The sequence below is a fragment of the Carettochelys insculpta genome, chromosome 2, assembly GCF_033958435.1.
Source record: "Carettochelys insculpta isolate YL-2023 chromosome 2, ASM3395843v1, whole genome shotgun sequence".
In the NCBI taxonomy this organism is placed as follows: Eukaryota; Metazoa; Chordata; order Testudines; family Carettochelyidae; genus Carettochelys; species Carettochelys insculpta.
This window is the reverse complement of record NC_134138.1, coordinates 263084997-263112042: the sequence shown is the minus strand read 5'-3', so window position 1 is coordinate 263112042 and position 27046 is coordinate 263084997. Positions and strand designations below refer to the sequence as shown.

The following is a 27046-nucleotide window of genomic DNA, read 5'->3' as shown; positions in this document are numbered from 1 at the left end:
CTCTACTTTTATATGGAACCCTGCTGAAACCATTGGGGTTCCACATGATTACAAGGAGTCCTCTTGTGTAGTGCAGGATTAGGCCTTTGATGTCGAGCACTGAGGCGCTTTATCTGTGTGATAGTTAAATGACTGTTAGTTTTTGAATGTCAGTTAATTCCAAACAGAACAACAAATTCTTCATGTTACACTAGCTATGAACCCCTTGGTCTCACACTGTAGGTTTCTTTCAGTTGCTGATGATTAGCTCATCTTTTTCTTGAATTAGTTATGATGAGCTCTCATTTCCACAAATGAAGGAAACATGCAGCTATCAGTATGTAATCTCCATGCACTCATTCATCATCAGGAATAAAAGCACCTTGGATCAGATTTTTAAGAGGTCACTTTTTTAACTTAGTCAGGCCTGCAAAGGGGATAGGAGGGCTAAAAAGAAGGGTGGGGGGTCAACTGTCCTGAAGCCCAGTGATTCAAAAGGACCTGGGGCTTGTGGTTACTTCAGCTTGTTGCTCTGGCGGTGGCAGCAGCTAGAGCCCTCGGGCCTTTAAATTTCCCCCAGAACCCAGGTGGTGCGGTCCAGGTAGAGCTGAGGAGTTGGGGGCAGGCATGCTGTGACACAGTCTGGGCAGTGCTGAGACCCTTCCGCCTGAGGTCCTGCCCCTTTGAGGAGTGTGGAGCCTCTCTCTCTCCCTCCCAGCCCCCTTTGCCCAAGGCAGGGGTCTGCAACCAAAATAGCGAGAAGAGCCATTTTTTTTCAAATTCAGTTGCAAAATCAGTACTTCCAAGAGCTGTAATACTTGTGAATACGGGACAGTCCTTAATAAATAATGTCAAACCGTACTTTTTGTAACCCGTATTTTAAGAACTGTGTGCACACAATGATTTGTAATGTGATCCGTGTAAATATTTAACCCTTTTCTGAGTCCTGGCAAGCTCCAAGATCAGTCCTACCTAATGGCAGTGAATACCAGAAATTAATTGGGGATCCAAAGGGAGAGTAGCAGGGGTGAGCAAACTTTTTGTGTCAGGCCCTGGGTTTTGTCGCTGCAATTAGCAGGGGCCCCCAACCTGTCCAGTGCCCCGGAAGCAAGTGCAGGGGGGTCTCCTGTAAGTTATGCACCACTCTTCCCTGGCAATGGTAGGGGTAAGGAGGGAAGGCAGCGGAGGCCACAGGTCAGAGGCTGTTTGCACTGTGCCCCTGTTATGAAGTGTCATGCCCCTGAGGGAGCGCACCCTCCCACTTGTGCACCCCTGCTAGGTGTGGTTGTGCAGCTGCTCAAGAGAGATTTCAGTTGCTACCCAGCTGATTAGCAGAGCACCCACAGCTAGATTTGAGTTTCTGCTGGTGGCACATATTCGCATATGCTTCAGTGCACAGAAGGGTTTGTTCTGCACATGGGTGGAAAAACATCTTCTTACAGATGGAAAAGATTTAGAGGGAATATTGCTATCAACCAATGTTTTGCTCTGAACAGGTGTAGCCAACCCACCCCCTCACTGCCCTGGCCTCCACCTGTCCCACCCTATTGGTTCTGCTATGAACTGCAGCACCTGGGCCTGGCAGCCGGAGCCCTGCCGAGTGTCATTACTCCCCCTTCCTCAGACTCACCCTGTGCTGATTCCATGGAGCGTTCTGTGCCCCTAGAGCTGCAGTGCTGCTGCCAGGTTGGCACATTCCAGCCTATGGGGAGGCGAGGATTCAAACAGTGCAGCTCAGCAGGGGGCGAGGTGATGGGAAGCTGATTGGGCTGTGCCCCTCCTGAGGGGGCAAGCAGGGCAGGGTCATTCTAGGAGGGTTACCATATTTGACCTTTCAAAAAAGAGAACACCCCTGTGAGGGAGTGTGTGTATCAATTAGTATCTGCAAACTCATGTTGTACTGATGTGCTGTGTATACTAAAACACATTCATACAACGTAAGTTGGTAAATACTGATCCAAATACACTCAGGAGTATTCTCTTTTTTAATATGGTAACTCTACAGTATTGTATCAGGAAGAGTACACCTTGCCTAGTGTTTGGAGCGGAAGCTGAGGCATCCAGAGACACATTCTTTCTGGTATTCATTGGTTCAACTTAAGCAGAAGTCAGCTTAAGCATAAATGGCAAACCACGATTGAGAGTGGCTTTCAAAGCACACTGGCAGCAAAAGAGTTAACAGAGGCCCATTTTTCAGACACAGGTTTGCAGCACTTGAGGCCTGACTCTCTCTCTCTCTCTCTCTGTTCGTTGCCCCATCTGTGAAATAAGTTTAATAATGTCTGTCTCAGAGATTTTGGGAGAATGAACGAAAACTTATTTGGTTGATCCTCACTAGCAGCCTATGCCAAATGTGCTTTTGAAGCATCCTAGTTGCTAGGACCTACCGCCCAGTGCATGAAGGGAAGCTGAAAGCCCATCACTGGTGGGCAGACCCTGAGCCTTAGGTCATCACAGACATAGGGAAGTAGGTAGAAGAGAATCCAGTAGCCAGCGGTGAACGTGAGTGCCCTTTTGCTGTACACGCTGAACTTTATTTCTTCTCTCCTGCTCCCCTGCGTCCATAGCCTGTGAAAATCTCAGTATCAATTAATTTGAGCAGAGCGTTCAAAACCCGGTTACTGTACAGGAGTTGGGCCACCGCAGTTCTACATGGTAGCTTTAGCCATGGAGCCTCACCAGGAGCTGCTTCTCCCTAGTCCTAGGCTAGCTGGCCCCATTCACAGCTGGGCAGCAAGCACTCTGCCTGCACAGGCTGAGCTCCTGGCCTGAACCTCCCCACAGGTTACCTTTGCTGGAGAGAACAGTGGCTGGACTGGCTGGCCCCATTCGCAGCTGGGCTGCAAGCATGCTGCTGGCTGGAAGGGCTGAGCTCCCAGCCTGAACCTGCCCCCACGGAGCTCATTCCCCTAAACAAAAAGGGAGGGGTGAACCCTCCTGCTATCTCCTACCACCACTCAGCTCCTGCCCACTCCATTTCTGACTTTGCTCCCTGCTGACTATGCTGCTGTATTTTGAGCAGATACAACTGGGGAAAAGGCTTCCAGGCTGCAGAATGAGTTTGCAGGGGGAGAACAAAATCCCGAACCTTTTTAGATTTTGTAAAAACCTGGCTGGACAGAGATTTAATGGCTGGAAAACAGGATATGTCCAGGAAAAACTGGATGTATGGTAACCCTAATTCCAGCATCTGGAGCTGCAAATGACTCCTCAAAGAGCTGCATGCAGCTCCCGAGCCACAGGTTTCCGATCCCTGGCCCAAGGGCCAGGCAATCGTCAGCACCCCTAAACTTGGGTTTTTTGTTTCAGCAGAGGTAGGATATTCTTCCCCTCTCATTTCAGTTCCTCATAGAAGACTCTAAAAGAAACAGAAAATAAGAGATTTGGGGAAAAATTCTGTATCTTTCAGGCGAGTAGGAATGTCAATAAAGATTATAAGCTTATAATGTATGGTTACAGGCTTCCTCTCTGCAGTCAAATATGAAGTAATTCCAAAAACTATACATTAGTTTTTAGGTCTTTTTTCACTGTGTTTAACTGGTTGTTCCCTAAGGAACAAGACAAGGCAGCTTTCTTGTCCCCTCAGATGTAACTTAAACTTAAATAAAAACCTGTAAACTTCAGACATGGAAAGATTAAATTCCCATGCTCTTATAAAGCTTTAATCCTGTAGAATGTCTGTATTCCTTATCTCTTTATGGGTTCTTCAGAACTTTAGTTGGAAGCAATTTGTGAAACTTTCAGTTCCTGAAATTTGCAGAAAGCTATTTTCATCCTGGAACAGAGGAAGTAGCTCTTTGAAATTCCCAGTAGAACCCATCACAGTAAGTGCAGGAAGATGCTCAACAATTAACTGAGATGGTAATGGAAGATGAGGCTGTTTCTTTCTTAGGAAACCAGCAACAATCCACATAAAATATCATAGTAACAAAGGTGTCCTTTCAACTTCACCACAGTTTTGTACCCCTTTCAGTCCCTTTTTATAGGCTTTTGAGTCTTTTTGATGTCTGAAAACCTCCTGTGCAGTAAGTCAGTACATAATTTCTACACACATGTAGGGGGATATTTCTGCATCCTGTTTTTTTTCTTTTAATTGGTATTCTCACAGTAGTTCTTCTCTGAGTGATGGTTCCTGTGCATTCCAGTAGTGGTGTGTACATGCCGCATGCACAGTCAAAGAATTTCTCCTTAATGGTGTCCGTTGCATTGGCTTTTGAGACCCTTGGCATCAGGCCTTCAAGGAGCAGCGTATAAGACACTGCTGAGGCCCCACTGTAGTTGAGCAGGGCAAGCTGGTCTCCAAAATCTCCCTTCAGATGAATGCCACTGACACTTTGAGGAGGGACTGCTGTCACTATGAGGTCTTGGGTCTTTCTCCAGCGGCCAGAAAGCCTTACTATACCTCCTCTTTGACTGCTCTGAGCTCTTAGCAGAGAATACAGAATCTCACCTGCACAGCACCCTAGAGAAAGCCCTTTAGACCACAGGCCCTTGCCCACTTCTGTTCCAGTCAACTGAGGCAGGACTTGTCCAGGTGTAGAGGCTGAATCGTCAACAGTATCAGCCTCATTCCAACTTGAGCTAAGCCTGGATCAGGGAGGCCTTAGGCATCCCCAACTTTTGAGTGTGTGTCCAAGGACGGAGCACTAGTTCTCAAGCTGGATCCTTTCCTTTTTTGGTAATTGCTTGTCCCACTTCTGCCATGCCTGCTCCGAATTACCTCAGATTGCTGGATTCTGAGCATGGTGGGTGAAGGATACTCTGTTCAATTCCATTCCTTGCCCCCCTCCCATTCCTCTTCAGGGACTCTTCTCATGCAGGAGATATATGTTCTTCTTGGTCTAGCCACAGTGCAGGAGGTCCCTAGGGAGTTCAGTGATGAAGGGTTCTACTCCCAATATTTCCTTATTCCCAAGGCCAACAGCAGGCTCAGGCCTGGTTTGGACCAGCAGAATCTGTACACCTTTACCAGAAGCTGAAGTTTCTTCCTATCCATTATCATTCCTTCCATGGATCCGAGGGACTAGTACACTACTTTTGATTTGAAGGATACATTTTTCCATTTTTCTGTCATCGTAGCTCACAGGTAGTGCCTCAGATTTCTTGTCAGACTGCCATTATCAGTTAATTGTACTGCCATTTGGCCTTTCCCTGGCTTGCCAAATGTTCACAAAACTTATGACAGCCTCCATCAGAAAGTGAGGAGTGCACATCTATCTACATCTGGATAACTGATCAGGGGCAGGTCCAGGGAACCGATTCTGGCACATTGGCCCTGGCCAGGACTGTCTTCACAGACCTAGGCTGCCTACTGAACAAACTCGAGTGTACCCTGGTTCCAACCTAAAGCATAGAGTTCACTGGGGCTCGTTTGGACTCCACCACAGTAGTGGTTTCTCTGCCAGAAAGCTGCTTCTGGACCACGTTGGACTTCAGCAGTTCAGCAGTTTCCTACTGTAATGGCACAGACCTGCATGAGACTTGTGGGACACATGGCAGCCTGCAGCTATGTGGTAGAACATGCCAGACTGTGACAACACCCGCTGTAGTCCTGGCTGTTCGGAGGTCTACAGGCCCAGGTGATGTTCTCTAGATAGATAACTAACCCTCCCAGATACCCCTCCTCTGGTCCCTGTTGTGGTGGCTGCAATCTCACATGCTGCAAGCAGGGGTGCTCTTTCACTAGCCACAGCCCATGCTCATCTTCACCATGGGCTCTTCAGAAATAGAATGGGAGTAATGCACATAAGCATATTCTGGACTCAGGGCAGGTGGTCCAAGACAAAACTCCGCCTTCACATCAGTATCATCGCGTTGTAGGCTGTGCGCCTGGCCTGCCAAGTGTTTCTTCCACAACTGCAGGGCCAGTATGTCTTGGACAATACTGACAATGGACAATACCACAGAGATGTTTATATAACAGAGTAGTGCTCCCTCTTCTCCACTGTGTCACTAAGCCCTGTTCCTATGGGATTTTTATATTGTCCATTTCATCTACCTGTATGCCTCATACCTGGCCGGGATGCAGTTCATTGTGGTGGACTGCCCCAGCCATTTTTTCAGCACTTATGAATGGTCACTTCGTGCAGATACAGCTCTGCTCATCTTCTGCAAGTGGGGCCCTCCCTAGGGCAGACCTGTTCGTGACCAGGAGCAGCAGCGACTGCCACCTATTCTGCTCCTTTAAAAACCACACTCCAGGTTTCCTGGCAGACACTTTTCACCTATTCTGGTCAGGCCAACTGCTGACCACCTTCCAGCCCTTCCCCCTCATTCACAGGGTCCTGCTCAAAGTTCAGCAGTACAGGGTGTTCCTCATACTGATGGTTTGGCATTCCAAGGCAACACTGGTTCACCGTGCTCCTTACCCTATCAGTAGACTGTCCACTAGAGTTGCCTCTGTACCTAGACCTGATCACCCAGGACTGTGGCCATCTCCAGCCCTCCCAGTTTGGAGTCCTTCCACCTCGTGGCATGGGCGCTCCATGGTTGCTCTGACTTGAGTGTTGGTATTCGGACCCAGTTGAAGTGCCCCTGGGGCAGTCCCCCACAATGAACTGCATTCCAGGCAGGTATGAAGCATACAGGTGGATGAGATGGGCAGTACAAAAATCCCACAGGAACAGGGCTTTGAGACATGGGAGAGGAGGAAGCACCTCTGTTTTATATAAGCATCTTTGTGGTATTGTCCACGACATACTGGCCGTTTCTCCCTGGGTGACATGGGGCAAGGTGGAAAAGGTTTTCTGTCTGGTCCACTCAACAGGACGTCCTTCCACAGCAGGCCCCTGTCTCCTGGTGCTTGATTACGTCTTGCATCTGAAGCACCGGGGGAAGCTGTTTTATCCATTAGGGTCCATTTTGCAGCCATCTTCACCTTCCATCTGGGTTGGGGTAAATCATTTTTCAGAAACTTTATATTGGGAAGGTTCCTAAAAGGCCTGGACAGGTTGTACCATCCAGTGAAGGCCCCAGTTTCTCACTGGGACCTGAACCTAGTCTTTTCCAAGCTCGTGGGTCCTCTGTTTGGGCCCCTTGTGACCTGTCCCTTGTCATAACTTACTTGGAGGAGTAGCCTTTCTGATGCCCATAACCTTGGCCAGGAAGGTATCTGAGCTTTCACTTCTGAACTATTTTATGCTGGCTTTTTCAAAAACAGTTCAACTATGCTCTCATTCAGCATTTCTGCCTAGGATGGTTTCCCATTTTCTTATGAACCAGGGCATATTTTTGCCAGTGTTCATTCCTAAACCACATGCCACTGATAGGAAAGGGGCCCTCCACTTGTTGGACTTCAGATGCATCCTGGCGTTTTACATTGAACATACAAAATCATTTAATAAATCAATGCTACTCTATTGCAGTATCCGAAAGGGTAAAAGACCTGCCCATATTGGCCCAACGCCTTTTTCCCTTGATTCTGCATCTGGCTGTGCTGCTACCTAGTTGAAGTCCCAGTGCTGGCACTGACAACACATTTCACTAAGACAGTCATCCTTTGTGGTGTTCCTTACACAAATCCCTATCTAGGGCAGCTGTCAGGCAGTCACATGATCAGACATCCACACCTTTACGTTGCACTATGCCACCTTTCAGCAGGCACAAGAAAATGCAGGTTTTGGCATGGCAGTTCTTCAGTCTGCAGCCAGGTGATCTGACCTATTCGGGGGGGGGGCGGGGGACGACGGACTGCTGGTGAACTACCTATTGGAATGCATATGAGTAATCACTCAAAGGAGAAAAAAATAAAAAAGGTTGTGTGTCTTTTGTAACTGTTCATCGAGATGTTTTGCTCATGCCTTTTCCAACTCACCCCCACCTAACCCTGTTGGAAAAATAGAGCAAGAAGGAAGTGTGTGTGTGTGTGTGTGTGTTAGTGATGATGTGTGTGGGGTGGGGGCGGTCAGTAGTGTTTTATATACTGAACCTCGAAGGCACCATGCCAGGGGATGCTATAGCTGACCTCATGGGTACCTACCACTAAGCTCATAAAGTGTCAGCCTTTCTGCGGTTGATTTGTAGACTTCAATTTAAAACATAGGCATGAAAGTCAAATCAGCTAGGTTCTGTTCCCACCTGGAACAATGTCTTTTTTTCCCTTTGGACTAGTTACCTAACCTCTTTGTGCCTGATATTCTCCCAGGTATAAAGTGGGTACTTTGAATGTTTTGTTCACATTGATTACACTCTGGTGTCCAGGCATGTGAGATTGGATTTTTCTGGATTTCAGTGTCCATTGGGGCCATTCCTATTCCCTAGATGTCCTCATGACATCCTCAACCCAACAAGGTCAGAAAAGGCAGAGCAGGCCCAAACATCACTCATTTCCATCTTCTTGCAAATGTGTAGTGTCCGTTTGATTCTCTGTGATGCTGTTACATAGTGTTAATAACTAGTTGGTATAGGTATGTAGTTAATTACTTTGTGTTTGTCCATTGGCTTTAGAAAGATCATGTTTTAATATTTCGTAAGCGTCGAGCACTCCCCTTGGCACCATGACTTAAGTTGGTATATCAGATTTGACATTCCCTTCTTTTCATGGGCATATCCCTGACTCATGATTCCTCTACTGCTCTTGTCAGACACAGATGACAAGGGATGTCTGTCTAAAGTTGTCTTGGAGCACTCCATTAAGTCCTACTCAGAGAAGGAGGATGCAGTAACTGCTCACTCCTCCCTGTTCCTTTTCAGCAGGTGCCCCCAACAAATTGTTATTGCTTCCCAATCTCCAGGGCTGAAGTCTGAGTGTGCAGTTATTGACTCGGCCTTGTTGACTTCAAGAAGGGCTAAAAAGGTCCCATGCTGCAGAGACAAGACGTGGGTCTCCCACAGTGGGACCTTTGGGACAGATATACAATAATCAAAATATTACATTGTCTCAAGCTCTGCATTCCAAGGGCAGCAAATGTTCTAAGGTAGGTGCCTCTGCAACCTTATTACCATATATAAAAAGAGTGCACATGGTACTAGCTAAATCTACTGCCTTCCTTCAGCACCAATTATTAGCAATCTTGGTATGCAACTCCCACATTACTATACTTTTTGGTGCCTGTGGCTTGTTCATTACCAAATGACATGTCTGTACACCAGTACCAGGGTCTTCCTTGTTAGAGCATACAGTCTTAATGCTAACTAAGCCTTCAGCCACTGAAATCATGGTACCATAGAGCTGCTGAGACATTGACAGGTACTTTTCCTACTCAGGGTGGAAGGAAGAATTCACTAGATCTAGAACCTGAGTGCCAACCCAAGCCCTAACTTTTGCGTTGTAGTTAAACAGCGCCTTTAGCCCAAGTCCCATGAACACAGAAGTCAGATGGCATGGGCCAGCCATGGGTTTTTTTTAATTGAAGTATAGACATAATCTAGGAGACGATCTGTTCAGAATATGTCTACTCTTCAGACGGTCTACCGATGTATATTGCCAATTACTAGGTGATTCCAGTACAATAACTGGCTATGCTGGGATACATTGTCTTAATTTATAGAGAGACTCATGCAGGACCATAGAGTTAAGACCCATTTTGCTAATAGGGAATCTAGTAGCTGGGATTTCCCTGCTGGCAGCTTTTGAATGTATCTGATATATCCACATACAGCATGACTGCATCAGTGGTGATACAAAGAGCTTCCTGGCTGCTGTCATCAGGAATACCCAGGTAGTCCAAACTGATGAAGGCTCTTCCTTTTGAGGCTGTAATATCTTAAATTCAGACACAGCAACTCCTCCTCTGGTAAGCTCCATCTCCAAAGAGAAAGCAAGTCAGAGTTCAAACCACATCTGTGTGGTGACCTGCTAAATATAATTCTAACCCATGGGCTCATTGGAGCCTCCTGGAGAGAAGAGGCCTAATGTACACAGCCCACCACTTCTAATTCAGCTACAGTGCACTTGTCATATTCTTCTTGACTGTAGTCTTCATGCCAGAGCTGAAAATCTGGCAGAACCTTTGGAGAATCTCTGTTCCCAGCCACCTCTTGGCAACTGCCTTCCTTTCCACCCTCAAAGGGCCTTGAACGAAACTCGCCATGGACCAGCAGGTCTCAGACGTTGTCAGCACTGGACAGTGCATACAATTCAAGTTCCTTCCTACCTTCTCCCACCTTCCCCATCCCTCTTCAGGGACACTCTTCCCCACCTTCAGAGAGAGAGAGAGAGAATGGATCCTGTCCTGCATTTTTGAGGAGCAGAAGACATACCATTTTGAGTCCAGGGATAGGGATCTTCGTTCCTGTTTTCTCTTCCCAAAGAAGGGGCTTGAAGGCATTTTCTGAACCTTTGATATCTAAAGTGTGTACATCCAGGTCACAGGTAATAAGTCTTGTTTTTACCATCTCACTACTAATACAGGATCCTACCCTTTGGACTCTCCACAGTACCAAGGGTTTTTCACCAAATACTCCCCATTTCTCTCAGCAGTGTTAGGGAGGAAAGAGATACAGATTTATGCATATTCCATTAATGTGTTGATCTGAGATGACATCACATTATCAACTCAGTTCAAGTAACCTCATCTCTTTTCTGTAGCAGGATTCACTCAGACAAGTGTCTACGCTTACTCTCCCTCAAAGCATAGTGTTCATAGGAGCCATGCTAGATTCTAGGTCAGTGAATCTCTCTCACAAGAAGGATTTCAAATTAAAATGGATTCAATCAGCCAGCTTCAAGCTCCCCTAGTGATATCACCATGTACGTGCTTTAGCCTTCTGTGATATGTAGCCTCATGCACTTATGATGCAGTTCACCAAACTTCGCTTGTGCTCCATGGCAAGGGTAATCAAAATCAGTGTATCTAGCCAGAAGACACAACATGAACATGATGGTCACAGTCCCACAAGAAGTCTCTCTTCCATTGAGCTGATGGAAAGACCCACCTTAGTGTGCAGTGTAGTACCCTTTTTGTATCTCCTCTTAAAATGATGCTGCTTCTAAGGGATGGGGAAGCTCAGATAGACCTTCTACAGAGGCTTGAGTCATCTCAAGAAGCTCACCTGCATTTAAGCATCCTGGAATTCATTACCCTAACCTGGCCTCTCTTCCAGCAAGCAGCAGTCCAGGCACTGACAGACCACCACCACCACTATGCAGAATGTTAGCCAGTAAGGAGGAGTCGGATCATCTCTGCTCTTTCAGGAGCCCATTCAGCTCTGTATTTGTCACCAGGTCATACTGACTACATTTTCCAGGTGTTGAGAACTTACAAATCACTTGAAGAGACAATTCCCAAAAGCCAATGTTGCAGAGCATTTTTTGCAAATGAAGACTCCCATTGATAAACCATTTGTTACAGGCCAGATCGCAAAATTCCAAGTGTTCTGCCCCAGAGGATGCTGCAAATCAGTCATCTTGACGGTGCCTTTCTTATCTTGCTACTCTGTGACAGATGTATGTTCTGCCTTCAGTCCCTTGAATGCGAAGCATCCTGCTTCAGACTCTTCTGGATCCTATACTGATGATCAGGATAGCCCCAGCATGGGCCAGGCGATTCTGTTTATATCTGGTGGATTTTTGTTATACTTATTATAGGAGCTGCTCTTCCCAGCAGTGTTGCAGAACAATAGCTGGAGCCTATGACCAGATTTGTCATTGTTACATTTGACAGCTGGGATGCGGGCTGGTTGACCCACTGAAGGCAGAAATTTTTTTGGAGTTCAGAAAATTCTGCTCCAAAGCAAGAAGGTCTCAGCTAGACTGACTCATCAACGTGGAAGAGATTTTTCTTTGCCACAGGTTATTTTGAACCCAGTTGTCTCCCCTGCTGACAAAACCCACTTCAGCAATATTGGGCTGTTTATTAGACAGGAAACAATCTGGACTTCCTGTTTGGTTCCATAAGGCTCAATATGTGTCTAGCAGCAATATGAGTTCTCCTCTCCAGAGCCACACTATATTTTCACGCTCGCTGACTACATTCTTCAACTTTTTATTCACACTTGCCCTCCACACCCCCAGTTTGGCTGCCCCGTCTGTCTTGAGAGTTGACTGTAGTATTAACAAAGTTAATGTGTTCCCTCTGAGTCTTTAGCAGTCAGTTCCCTGTACCACAGATCAATGACGGCTGCCTTTTCTAAAGCCATTATGTCAGTTTGAATGGTAGGGAAGGTGCAAGTCCCCTAATAGGCTTAGGTCTCATCCCAGATCTCTGCCAGAAGTCGTTTGAGTTCCATTTTAAAACTGTCTCTGTTTTTTGGTTGGGCTTTTCTGCAGTCATTGGTTAAACAGAATTCCTAACCAGCCTTTAAACCAGCAGATAACAACTTGCTAGTCATCAAAAGTAGAAGGCACATAGACAGTCACTCGAAGAAATAACAGCTACTTATTCTGTGGTACTTCAAAATGCATTGTCTGCATGGATTCCATAATTCTCTGCTGCTACATAGTCTTACTGTTCTGTAGTGGGAAAGAGTTGAGGGGTATTTGAATGCACTCTGCCTTTTCTGCCCTTGACCAAGGTGCATGGTGGTAATTGTGAGATGGGGAAAAGTTGCTCAAGGATATCTAGGATGTAGGCATGGACCTAACACTACTTTCTGCAATAAATCTTGTTTTTTACTAGACACAAGTTGTTTGTGAAATAGTGTCTTACTTTACTAAAAAGCAATGTATATTTGATGAAAGCTTAATCTTAATATATTTAACAAATATATTGATGAAGTATATGCTAAAATTAGAATGATCTGTTCACTGAACTAAGAAATGTAGTGTATATAGCATGTTTTAGAAGTATACTGTTTTTAAAACAATCTTAAAGCTATTTAAAATGGAATCAAATGGCATCAGATCTATTTTATTAAAAAATGCATCTCCTGTTGAAACGGACATCTCAAAAAGCAAGCTGGATCTCTTCCCATGAAAATGGGCATCTATATTACCTTAAGCTTTTATTTCTAAAAGCTTCCTATAAGGACAGTTTCTGCCATACAGGAAACCCTCAATATAATGGACCTCAGTATAACAAACTTCAGAAATAATGGATGCTGTCTGCCAGCCATCCTCTCCCCCAGCACATGACAGGGGCTCAGAACCACTGCTGGGGCTGGAGGAGTTGGGGAGTGGGAGTCGGCAGGGTGCAGGAGCTCTCTTCCCCGAGCCCCGTGTGTGTGTGGAGCATGTCGGCACCCAGCTGCTGCCTTCAATGGCACTGAGCGGCAGCCATGATGTCGTAGGCTGCTGTCTGCTGGCAGGCTGGGGCGGTCATGCTCTGCCTTCATCTGGGCGGCTGGGAGCTTGGAGACACCGCAGCACTGACAGCTGCAGGAAGTCGAAGAAGCCAGGCTGGCATTCAGCTCCCCTCCTGGTAATTGGGAGAGGGAGAGGGAGGTGTGAGGGTAAGAATGGGGCAGGAGGTGGGAAGAGGGGAAGAATGGGGCAGAGGGACAGGAGTGAGTGATGGGCTGGAAAGGTCAGTGCGTCATCATACAGTAAAACCATTCGGATATAGCGAATTTTCAGCATTAGCAGACATCCTCCTCCACTCCATTAGTCTGTTAAATCGAGGGTTTTACTGTAGTTGCAGGATCTTTTAAAAGGTTATTTGATAAAGTATAATACTTTCAGAATGGCTTATGGGTAGAATATTAAAGGCATTCTCTATATACCATTAATATTCCAACTCTGCATTTGGTAACATTTTGATTCTGAAGAGAGTGCATGAGTTCAAGGTCAGAGAGATTGACTTGTGCTGTTCATTATAACCAATTATTGTGTGACAAATGAGTTTGAGATCAGGCTGAAAATTCTGCAAGAAAAATCAATAGTTCTAATCAGGGCCTTTTCAGGTCATTTACTACCCTACCTTTTGTTAGTTTGTCAGAAAAGAGCAAGATAAAACCTGTGTGACAGTGGGCTGGCTCTGTATTGTTACTTTCCATTTGAAACATATTTTGATATCTTTAATTATATTAATAGTTTAATTGGTTTCAGAAACTTCTACAGGAGTTCTAATTTAGACGATTTAATTTTTAGTATTTTGATGCAATTTCCAAACTAGCGCTATAGTTTGAGGTTGGGGGGGGGTTCCCCCCTCCAGGAAATAGCATATCTAATTCCTAAAACCTATTTCAGCTATCTGTAATGAATAGCAAATCTTACTGGAAGATAAATCACTAATAATTTTAGTACAATGTCAGGGGCAAATTCAAAACCTCTTTGCAGAGTTATGCCTTCATGACATCTTGTAAAATAATCACTCCATGTTAGCTTTTACTGAACTGGATATATTTCACTATTTCAGGAAATGCCTTTTGCTTTCTTTTTAGTTTCCTGATGAAGATGAAGAAACCAGATTATACCGTTTGAAGATAGAAGAACAAAAACGCTTAAGAGAAGAAATTCTGAAACAAAAGGAGCTGAGACGGCAACAGCAGGCAGGTGCTAGAAAGAGAGAGTTGCTTGAAAGACTTGCGCAACAGCAGCAACAGCCTCCTATGCAACAATCTTTCACACAGCAGGATGAAGAATCATCAGAGTTTTCCACCAATGGAAACCCATTTATGCTCCATCCTGGTGCACAGGCCAGGCAAAATGTGAAAAACAGACTTCTTGTTAAAAAGCAAGACATGGTAGTTCCAAATATTCAGCCTAAACCTACAGATTTTGTGCAGGATGGGGCTAATACGCAGTTTCAAGGACAACAAGTCAAAACAATGAAGCATTTGAGACAGACTAGAGCAGTACCTCAAAGTCCTCTTCAGCCCTCACCAAAAGTATTACAAACAAAACCTGCTGCCACTGCAGCATCAGTCACCCCAGCGCAGACTGCTAGGGTGGCATCAATACAAGGAAGGCCTCAGGAACAGAAACCTGGTGTGAAAAGAACTGTCGTGCAACGGGCAAACAGTGGTAGTGGAGATGGGCCCCACGTCAGCACGAAAGTGAGGGTGATTAAGTTGTCAGGAGGGGTAAGTTTCCAAGGCTCATCTATTTTTGTGTGGTGTTTTGTCATGGTCTGTTTTGTGTATGTTCCGTTCAGTGTAATCCCCAGATTAAAAAAAGAACGTATTTTGAAAAGAAACAGTAAATTCAGTAGAACTGATATCCATATTTCAGAAGAGAATTTTTAGAGCTATAGATAAGTTATTTTAAAAATGTCATAGGAACAGAGGATTGCTGTGCTACTTAGTGTACATCACTGTTTCCTGGGTAACTTCCACTCTTTTTGGGTGCTTTTAACTTGAGCCTAAAAATCTCCATCTGTGAATATTTAAATAAAACATTTTTGTCCAGAAATATTTTAATATATGAGAAAAGAATTTGTATAACTATTTTTAAATTTGAGGGGTTAAAAAAAAATGTATGTCCTGTCCTTATTGCAGTTGAAACCGTACTAGAAATCAGTCATGTTTAAAGTACAGATGAAGCTAGTATAGTTTCCTGAACAGTGTGGATAGATTTCTCCCCCCCCTCCCACTTTATGGACCGCATTGCAAAACTGTGATGTAACTGGAATTGGAGAGAGTGAGAGAGGAGATTTTCTACTATGGACTACATTGGAGATGCCACCATTTCACTTGTCTAAATCGGATTACTTATCTTCAGACAAGGAGTCTTTTGCTATACATTGGTTCCCGAGCACTGGTGGTGGTCATAATAGTATTGTATACTTGCAATGTTTTTCCTATATTCTTCCATCAAATAGCTATGTTGGCGGTGGTTTCCAACCTCTCTTCATTAGTGGACTCTTTTTTAAATTGAACGGAGGTGCAGCATACCCTTCAAATCTACATTACATTTGATTTCTATTACTGGAAAAAATACTCAGATTAGGAGTGAAGAACAAGCTAATAATTAAGATTTCCCTGGGGAAATCCTATAGTCAGACCCTCTTAATTATCGGCTATAGATATTTAAATATTTTTGCCCAAGGCAAATGAATTCGTCCACCCTCTAGCAAGTATCATGAAAGTGTTTTTTTCTTAAGGTTCTCTCTTTTCCAGAAAACCTGAATTGATTTAGTGGTTTTATATTGTTGCTTTCAATCGGATTTAACCACATTGGAATACATGTGCCTTTACTGCTGGACTTGATCTTGTCCCCCTGAAAATTCATTTTATATCTTCAGGATCATCAGCACAGAATAGGTTGTCTGTGCATTATATGTAGTTGCTTTTGTGTCCCACCATGAAATATTTATTTTCTTTGAGAGTGTAGAATAATGAAAGTGAAGGTTAAAGTTAGCTTTTTAATGCTGATCAAGACAATTAATATTTTAATAATTTGTCAAAAATCTGAATCAGTATTACTTCGTTCCACAAGCCACACAGAGAAAAAGGAAAACAGCAGCAGCAGGTGGGCAATCTGGACTATTTTTTTGATCAGTATTTTTAAAAAAATGAATAAATTTATCAGAGCCCACAAATAAAGATCTCAAATCCACGTTTTTAACTCCTGGTTTTTAGTTTGTCAACATACACCACTTATTAAATAACCTTTGAGATGCTCAGGTACTATATTTTTAAAGGAACATGTACTTCCTAAACTGTCTTCCTCAGCCTAAATTAGGTTTACCTAACTTCCCTGCTGTCAGCCACCAGAATGTTTTGGGTCCTTTTATCAGTAAGCAATGGCCTGATTCTATGTTACAGAAGCCTCTCTGCAGCTGTCACTTATACAGATGACTTGTACCCATTTTCCTTTTAATTTTTTCTGCAGATCAAATCTTTAATGCCCATGGGATGGTGAAATTGATGATGGTTAGGCACTGTGCAGGCTACTCTAAACAGCTGTGCCAGTGCATGTCTGCACATAGTTGAAAAGTCCTTTCTTTCAGCTGAGTGACAGCATTACTGAATAATGTAAACAGTTATGGACTAGGACCATGCTCAGACCTCCTTTTATCTAAATCAGTTTTGTGTTACACAGGAGCTGTTGGCAGAAGCTGCTTGTTCTTTAAACTGATCCCTCAGACCTCTGCCCCAGCCCTTGCATGCCCTCCATTAGTATAATGGAAAGGTGACAAGTATCAGAGAGGTAGCCATGTTAGTCTGTATCGTTGAGAACAAGAAGTAGTCCTGTGGCACCTAGTAGACTAACAGATATTTTGGAACATAAACATTAGTGGGCAAGCTTTTGCTCCAAATTATCTGTTAGTCTATAAAGTGCCACAGGACTTCTTGTTATAATGGAAAGGTGAAGCCCTTGACCACTTACAAATTCTTGGCATGTCCTTCCTATGAAAAATTATTGCCTTTCCCCAAGTTAGAGTATCTTACTCCAGGTATGCAATGTCCCCATATCTCTGAAGAAAATAAGATGACCTGTCAGAGTGGGTATTACTACAGTTCACACTTAGGGAAGAATAGTCTTTGTAAAGAAGATTTCATTAAATTGCAGTACTTAGCAATTAAATATCTTTAAAAATAAGGCTTACTGTGCAGTGCCTCTGACACGGTAGAAGTCCAGTAGGTGAAAAGAGAGCAGAAGATTAACACTTCCTGTATGTCAGATACTGTGGTATATTGTCATATCAGGGACAAGTGGTATGATGCTGGAGGTTAATGTTAGGATTTATTCTTATCGATTCCAAGTCACAGCTGTCACTTTTACTCGAATGCTAGCTCCTCAAACGTTTTGAGGGCAACCCTTCTTTTGTGCTCTATATGAGCAAGTGGGAACATCTATATAAGTGGCATTCTATTTGATTATTCCCTTTCAATCTTGGTAGTCTAAATATGCTTGGCAAATTTAGTTATTCTGATCTTTAGGACTTGAAGAGACAGTGGGATTAAGTGTTCAGCAGATATTTTTGGTATCGGAGCTTTGCTTTTTCATAGAGCTTCAACACTCTTTTGGCATAGTTTCTCGCCTCAGTCTTATTTGTTGCATATCTTTCAGACATCAGTGGTTCTTGCATACATATTATTGCGCTGTCCATGAGAGAAGGTCTTAGGTATATGTCTGGCTCAATCATAGGCCTGATATCAGTACTTGATAAAGACTAGAATAGGAATCAAACAGGATAAGATATTGAAATGGGACTTGTTGGAAGCAAATACAGTAATAAATGGGTATCTGTAGATGAGTGTAGTAGATAGGCAGAGATAATTATGGCACTGAGGGACCAGGTTGTGCCCAGAGTTAGTCTTGTATGTCTTAAGTGTTAAAAGGTTATACAAACTGCATGTTAGATATGTCCATTGATTGGTCTGAAGTTCTGTTGGCATTGCATAGTGTTTTAAAATCATTTTTGTACTACTCAGTTACCTGAAATGATTATTGCATGATTTCTCTCTAGCCAAAGACTGGTCTTCCTTGCTCAAAGTGATATGTCTCAGCCTCTGTTTCCTGAAAATGCTGAATCTTATGCTGGACCAAGATTATCCCACTCTGTCTGTGTGGAGATCTGTGCTAGTGGGTCTTTTGTATAAGTAACTACGTTCTGTTTGGATTAAAAGTGAGTTCTTAGATTTTTCAGGAGTTATGGCAACCACTGCCCAACATAGCATCTGCAAAGCTTGATGGAAATAGCTGGCAAACTATTTTGCTTTGCAGTTTTTTCTGTAAGGCTATATTCTTGGGCTCTATAAAAAAGGCTGAAGAGTTAGAGAAAAGACAGATTGCTTTGCTGTGTCATCTTTATTTAGGACAGCAGGCCAGCAGGGAGTTGCACTGAAGTCTAGACAATGGGAAAAAAGTTATTGGTTTAGACAGTCCTGTTGGATGATGATAATTTATCTGCCGACTTTTGCCTGATGATTGTATTTGTGTTTTTGTATGTGTATTGTTCATGTTAGCCAATAAACATTGTTTAAATTGAAATTTCTATAGCACCTTTCATCCAAAGACTTCAAAAGTACTTCTACAAATATTAAAGTCTCCAACACTTGTGTTGCAAGAAGTATATAATGAGCTTTGATCCCATCTTTGAAATGCTCTTTTGAAGTCTGGAACATCAGAACATTAGCAGAGTACAGTAAAATTCTTCCAAAGTGTCAGAGGATGGCCTCAGTCAACATCAATACTCATTCTCCACCATCAGGAAGAATGGTCTTAGGTACAAGGGCAATGTCCGCCTTATTAAGCATACAGCTAAAAACTTCAAGTGGGCTAGCATTTTCTAGGGGATCTTAATGATTCTTTTTCATACTTACAACTTAAATTGCATAAAGAGGGTCTCCCAAGAAGCTGTACTAATTTACCTTTCACTGAGTTCTAACCTCCATGTTTAATGACTGGACAGACTTCCAGGATCTGGAATATTTCAGACTGGCTGCATTTCTCACATTAGACTGTTCCCCACTGAAAAACCCATCAGAATTCTTGCTGTGAAAATACCATCTAAAGGCGCAATCTGGAGCAAAATATTTAAAACTATGTGTATGCCATTGGGGCATAGATTGATTGGCTTAGGTGGAAATATGTCATGAATTTCGGAAATGTTTTAGAGAGAGGGATAAAGATGCTGCATGTTAGTTGGGAGATACATCTCTTACTAGGGTGGTATGAAAGGAGATGTGAAGTCACACATGGACAAAGGAGCAGTTAATGGAAGGGCAATGCAGGAGGAGACCAGGACAGAAAGGTAGGGGAGGTAAAGAAGAGGAGAACAACTAGATGGCACTTTGAGAGGTCAGCAACAAAACCTGTCTGAAATGCATTCATTTTTAACAGGGTAAATTAGAAACTAATTTGCATTCTTTTAAAAGCTTCTTCTTATCAACCTGAGAGGATGCCAAGGTGCCCTGCAGCTTTTGTCTTTTCCTCTCTGGACCACTAAAATTTAGGCAAAATGGCAATATACAGTCGTAAGACTGGGAAGGGATATGCTTTTAATTGAGTAGCTTTAAAGCAGATCATTTGATATCCAGATCTTCAATCCCTTAAAATAGCAATAGTCGTCTGCAGTTTAATTGTGGAATTTTGTACTGTAAAACAGTCTCTTGTGAGAGGCCTGGTGTACATCATTGCAACATCAAGTAGTAGTTGGATTTCCCAAGAGGAAATGATAGAGGATGCCCGTGATACTGTAAGTAGAAGTATGTTACTAATCAAAGGGATTTTATTTTTAAATGAAAATGGGTCAGCATGGGATTATTGGAGTGGGAATTTGTCCCATTTAAATTTAGTGACTCCCAAGAGCGGTGAAATGCTTTAATATAAAATATTTAAAGTTTAAGAAATTGGAGGAGCTAGCCACTAATACAGGTATGTCTTCTGGATCAAGAAGAATCCCAAACCACAAATGGAGAACTAATTAGTTGAAAACCATCAGTGCCATGGCACACATAATAATACAAGCTTGGGGCAGAACACTTTTTCAGTATTGATTGAACAGATTTTTGTAGCCATAGCAGAGTGGTTTACACTGGCTTCCTATTTTGACTTCATTAAGAATATGTCAGTACAGGGGGTTGTTTATTTAAAAGGTTCTGTAAGGCTGCAAGATCCATGTGGCTGAAGAGGACTTCATTAATGCAACCTTTTAGTTTAAGTCCACAATATCCGAGTGGGTGAATTAGAGTGCAACACTTTAGAGCACAGTGATTTCCCCCACCCTCTGTTGTCCAAATTATGGACTGGTGTGGATGGGCAACTTATGCTAGGGAGTGACTTTCCTTCATCTCAGTGGGCCTCAGGATTGTCGTAATCAAGATTGTCTTCAGGAATAGGGCTTTTTCGCTAACTGTGCCTGTGTGCCTAGAATTTGCAAGATATACCGGTTGAACCATAGTAGGTGTGTGATTGCATGCCAAGGGAGCACGCATCTCTGTCCTTGTAGTATGTATTCAGCACACACCTTGCTTCACATGCCTTTGCTTTCATACACGTCGGTTTAGTTATACCAGTAGAAGAAAAATTACCCAAATGGAAACCCACTAAATCTGGCACATGGACAATGTTAAACAAAATATCTTGCAGACTTCCAGGATTTTGTGTGTGGTTCACATGTGGCCTGTGGGCTGCAGGTTGCCTATTGCTTGTGTAGCCAAAGCTCAAAATGACTTTACTTTGAGGTGCGATATTGAGTCCCCTTCAGAGACATAACTCTCCAGTTACAAATTTTGACCTTTTTCTCAAGGTACTAGGACGTCCTGCTTGTGGAAGAATACCACAGTCTGTTGAAAAGCCAACCAGAGTTATTGGTTGAGGGTGTAAAGTGGGAGCGGAGGGAGGCACTTTCCTCCAGGAAAGTGTGAGTACACTCAACAGTCTCTAGAAATAAGCAACTTGGAAGGTTTGCTATTCTGTATTTAAAGGGGAAAAAGTATCAGAGAATCCAGCACCATTTTCATTGCATGAATATATCAGCAGGTACTTGCTGTTGAAATGTACCAATGGCACACCAAATTTTAATGCAGGCAGAAAGAAACCTTAGTTAAGCCAGCAATTTTAAGTTACAGGAACCCTCAACAAGAAAAATTAGGAAAAAACTCTGTTCCATTCAGAGCATAGCTTGTTTGTTTAGCAGTACAGGCCATCAAATGCAAATCATCCAAGTAATCTCTCTCCTCTGGCTTTTTGTTGAATGCTGGTTCAAGTTGAAGATTTTGGGTTCTCTGGTTGAAAGTCCTGCATTAGAATGGGCAAGATCATCAGTGGAATTGTTTCACTTTGCAAAGTCACGACCATGGTTATACTTCCACTAGAGAAATATCAAGATAGCACAGAGGAGGCAGAATTGTTGTAACAGTTAGCTTGCTCTTCCAGAAGAGATCAGAATGACACATCGAGGCATGTTCAGACTCTGTTTTGACTGAACACCCCTCCACCCCCCCCACCATGATAAGCACACAAAAATAATCTTTTGAAACAAAAGAAGCATTTTACAGAATGAGGGGAAAGTAGCAGGCTAATCTTCTTGTGCTCATTTAAACAGAGTATAAGAGTGGCTAAGCAGGGCCAGACCAATGGGACATCTAGCCCAGTATCCTGCCGGGCCAGACCAGTGGGACATCTAGCCCGGTATTCTGTCTCCTGACAGCGGCCAGTACCAGATGCTTCAGAGGAAATGAACAAAACAGGACAATTAAGTAACCCATCCCGTTTCCAGTTTCTGGTGATTGGAGATCTAGCATAAGAACATAAGAACGGCCATACTGGGTCAGACCAAAGGTCCATCAAGCCCAGCATCCCATCTGCCGACGGTGGCCAATGCCAGGTGCCCCAGAGAAGGAGAACAGAAGACAAGTGATTTATCTCCTGCCATCCATCTCCTGCCCTTGTTATGAAGGCTAGGGCACCATACTTTATCCCTGGCTAATAGCCATTTATGGACCTGACCTGCAAAAATTTATCAAGCTCTTTTTTAAACCCTAATAGAGTCGTGGCCTTCACAGCCTCCTCGGGCAAGGAGTTCCACAGGTTGACTGTGCGCTGTGTGAAGAAAAATTTCCTTTTATTAGTTTTGAACCTACTACCCATCAATTTCATTTGGTGTCCCCTAGTTCTTGTATTATGGGAAAAGGTAAATAATTTTTCTATATTCACTTTCTCCACACCATTCATGATTTTATATACCTCTATCATATCGCCCCTCAATCGCCTTTTTTCCAAACTGAAAAGTCCCAGTCTCTCTAGCCTCTCCCCATATGGGACCCTTTCCAAGCCCCTAATCATCTTAGTCGCCCTTTTCTGAACCTTTTCTAATGCCAATATATCTTTTTTGAGGTGAGGAGACCACATCTGCACGCAGTACTCGAGATGTGGGCGTACCATAGTTTTATATAGGGGAAGTATGATATCTTTTGTCTTATTATCGATCCCTTTTTTAATAATTCCTAACATCCTATTTGCCTTACTAACTGCCGCTGCACACTGCGTGGATGTCTTCAGAGAACTATCCACTATAACTCCAAGATCCCTTTCCTGCAATACCCACATATGACAAGTGCCCTTGACCATCTTGCTTTCATAGAGAGCATTAACCTGTATTCCATGAATTTATCTAAGTCTTTTGAACCCAGTTCTTGTTTTGGCCTTCGGAGCATCCTTTGGCAATAAGTTCCACAGATGAACTTTTCATTGTGTGAAGAAGGGTTTCCTTCTGTTTTGTTTTAAACCTGCTGAATATTTGTTTGGTGCTTAGATATCTCAATGATGAGTATACTTTAAGAATCAAGATAAGAAAGGTGACAGGCTTAGCTGCAGTCATTTGAACCAGAGAGCAAGCATTTCTTATAGATCTTTTGGTGAAAAGAGGTGGATCCTAAAATAGGAGCACTGTAACTCAGTGAAGGCTGTGCACATGGTAAGTTTCAAACTTTGTTTTATGATAGCTTTGCAGTTACTTGCATTTTATTGGGGAATTTCCCATACTAACTCAGCAGTAGATCCTACCCTATCAAAGCAAGTAGGCCTAATTCACCATTTGTGCAGTGACTTCAATCATAACATAAATGAGTCTCTTGCCCTTTACTGCTGTTATCTAACCCTGTCTGTGTCCCAGCCTCTTCTGTTATGAACAACACTATACACTTCCAGGCAGAGACCAAGCAAGGAAGTTTTCAGACCACTTTTGAAGAAGTCATCCAGGGTATTCAGAGCATCATTACTCACAGAATACCTTTCTGCAGTTTGACTGACATGTCTGCTTTTATACTGAGCTGGAAAAAGAATGTGTATTCCCAGCATAACCACAATAATTTTTTTCTATTCAGATGATTTTATATGGTATTCTCTGTCTATAGTCTGAATAAGCTTGCTTCATGATCAAAATTTTAGGGGTCATATTTGAGGAAATGTATATTTTTCCCATATAATTAGAAGTCAGTTCCTTCAACATAAATAGAGACTGCTTGATTGGTAATCTAGCTATACAATTTGAGTCATACTTAATCTAACGTGTTGTCTGCCAGGCATGCGCTTTTCTTTTGGCAGGTGGCTGTGAGCAAATAGTTGGAGCTTAGATTCTTAATTTCTGTCTTGAACTGCTCATCTGGACTGAATTTCTCTTTAAATAGATGACTGGGATCCACTGTGGGTGGAGGGAGGAGACTGAACATTATATATATTTGGTTTATTGCTGCTGTTTAATGAAAAGTATCAGGCATATCCCGGTCAGGCAGAAAACTGAACTGAACCACCTGTGGTGAGTCTGCCACTGATTGTGATTGTTTGGTAGTTATGCCTTAGTTTCCCAATCCATTGAATGGCAATAATACTTGCCACTTTTGTAAGTACTTTCAGTGTCTATAGTTTTATTTTTTAACGTTATGTGAGAGGTTTTTTGTCTGTCCGATCTGGCCCTACTCTTGATATAATGTCCTGGGCCATTACTTAGATGTTTTTTTTACATTTCAGAGTAACTATCAATGCTTTTGCTTTGTTTTCAGAGTGTTCATTTTTGTTTGTTACACTGCTGTGTTGGCATCAGTCTGTGTGGACTTTAATCTTTTTGACTATAACCCATTTTAGTATTAGTTTAAACTCTGCACACAAACAGATATATTACAAGATAATCACTAACATCGTCTGCTATTGAAGGAGGATGCCGTTAGTGGTTTCATGGATATTTTCTCTAACTGCTGGGGTTTATTAAGAGATTCTTTTCTGGAAATACTGACTTTTAAACTGCATGCGACATTTGTAGTTGATTTTTCTGGGGTGGGGAGGAGGGAGGGAAAAGGGAAGAGAGACCATTTAAGGCTTTGAAGTTTTTGGTATAAGGTTTAAGACTTCATTTTCTGCTACGTGCTCTCTTTGAATTATGGTATGGACCCACAGAACAGTGTGAGCATATTCTATAGAACCTTTGCTGCCACCTCTGTGTTCTTATGCCTGTGATACTTAAATAAAAATTCTGGGTTGATTTATGAAGTGCTTTTGTGGCATGCATGTCAATTTGCTGTTGGGTGATTTTTGAATTAGCTTTATAAAGATTATATGGATAGACACAGCATTGTAGTAGTTAATAGAAACCTGTGTAGTGAGGTCTATGGGATGAAAGATCAGTAACAGTGCCAGTGACAGTGAAGTATGGCCTTATCGAAAGGAGAATGCATAAGAGGCTGCCCTGGGACACTACACCACCGTCCTTCTGTGTATCCTGACAATGTTATCTGTCCTCTCAGTACGGAGTATCAAATGTCTGTCATGAGTATAGAAATTAATTTAATGTCACCTGAAGACATGTAATTAATCTTTTAGAGGTTTTCATAATACCTTTACAGAAAGAGTTGCCAGTTTGGCGGATTTGGATTTTGGGGTTTAGCAGAAGATAAGGAAAATTAATTTTTCATCAGGGTTAATACAAGCTAGCAAGGCCACAAAGGCTGAGAAAAATGGTTGGGGAATTTGTCAAGTGTTGTCACTCTAGAATAATGCTGCTTAACGTCTGATAGGTGTAATCAAGAGTTGAGATTTCTATAGAGAGGGATTAATCAATTTGCTCACTACAGAATGCAAGTTGGTGATATCACTCCTTCATGGGTTTCAGAATGAAAATAAGATTTGATCTGTCAAATTGCAAGAAGTGCTGACAGTATCTATGGGCATTTTTGTCAGTACATTTTAAAAGCATTTGTTATAAATAAATTTGTCCGGCTAATGTTCTGGCAAACAAACTTCATCTGTGTTGTAAAACTGTCATAACATCCCTGATAGAGTACAATGCCTTAGCTTGCTAAATTCAGGTACCCTTCTTTTTAAAAAAAGAAAAAACAAAATCTCCCTGTATAAAACTAATTTTTATATTAAATTAACAGGATGACTTAAATACCAGAAAACACTGAAATATTATATAACAACTATTCTGAAACATAATATTCTGTCTGACACATCTGGTTTAAAATTGCTGGCGTGAAGGAAATAATTTCTGCTCTTTGCTTTGTTTTAGAATACTTTGCAAATTAGCTGTAGAAGTTTGAAAAAAAAATTCATAATATAGACCAAATCCACTTGTTTATGCCTTTTGAACTTTCATTTTTAAATTATATTCATTGTTTAGAACTTGTAGATTTTTTTGGCAAGTGACTCTTAAGAGTAGCTTTTCTTTGACACACAACCAGTTTTCCTTATGTTCCAAAGACTTTCAGATGAACAGACAGAACTCTTGCCCAAAGTAGCAGCTTTTGTCATGACTGCCATTTAAACCTACTTTTACAGGGCTTTAACAAGAAATGTTCATGCATGCTTGTAAATAACAAGTGGGGAGCAAGCCTTGGATAAAATTTGATAATTCACATAGTGAAGGGGAAAATTATTTGTGCTTTAGAGCTTAAGGGGCAACCAATAGCTCTAGACATGTTTTTTTCATTTTTGGTATTCAGATTGGTGTGGGTAAAAGTATTTCACCACTTAAATTATCCTATTTACATCCTCATTATAGGACTTAAGTAGATTGTGGTCCATAGGCCATGTGTTGGTTGTGAGAGTAGAAGGTAAGTTTCACCAGAAGTGTCAAAAATTTGACATGAGATTGTGTATGATAGAGCAAACCTTTCCTTGCAAGATCTGATGCTAAAATACATGTCTCAAATATTAAGCTTTTATGAACTTTTTAGATTTTGGAAACAAGCGTTAAAATTGTGTGTGGGCCTCCTAGCCAATGTTCCCCCTAATAATTTCTATTCATGTGCAGAATAAATTGTCGTGTGTACTGAGGCACGTGCAAACATACATCATAAGTAGAAACATTAAAATCTAGTGATGGGCACTCTGCTAATCAGCTGGGCAGCATTTGAATCTATCCTGAGTGGCCGCACAGGTTACAGGGAACACTGCTGCTAGCCCTTTTCTTTTCCTCTGGATGCTAACCAAAAATAGGCTGGTGAAAAGGTTTTTAAAAAATGTAAAAAGTTGTCAAATTTTTATTTTTACTTAAAAATCATCAAGAATTAAGAGACTTAAGTTATGCATTATACCAGCTTTATCCAGCATTTAGATAATCTGCAAGTTCTGCTATCTTGCACTTTGGTCCCTGGGGCCAGTTGGCCAGTGGTTGAAGGGAGCTGCCCTGCCAGCTACAGCAGGACTGGTGTGTCGTTGTCCTGCAGGTAGGTGGGGCAGTTGCTTTGCCAGCTGCAGCAAGGCTGGTGTCTCCGACAGACTCAAATAACTGGAAGATTTGATTATCCAGCTATCCCATTTCCCTGGGGAGGCTGGATAATCAAACTTTTACTGTACTAGGTT

At 42.4% G+C, this 27046-nt stretch overlaps 1 protein-coding gene across 3 annotated transcripts in view; it reads left to right on the top strand.

Moving 5' to 3' along the window:
• Nucleotides 1–27046, top strand: part of RBM33 (RNA binding motif protein 33) — a 136692-nt gene that overhangs the window by 77710 nt on the left and 31936 nt on the right. For 2 of the 3 annotated variants that reach the window (XM_074985080.1, XM_074985078.1), the window contains exon 15: nt 14239–14880. In XM_074985080.1, coding sequence (XP_074841181.1) covers nt 14239–14880 — 642 coding nt within the window. Of the gene's footprint in view, nt 1–14238; nt 14881–18212; nt 18699–27046 lie in introns of those variants that run through there. The other variant, XM_074985081.1, reaches the window with a different exon arrangement.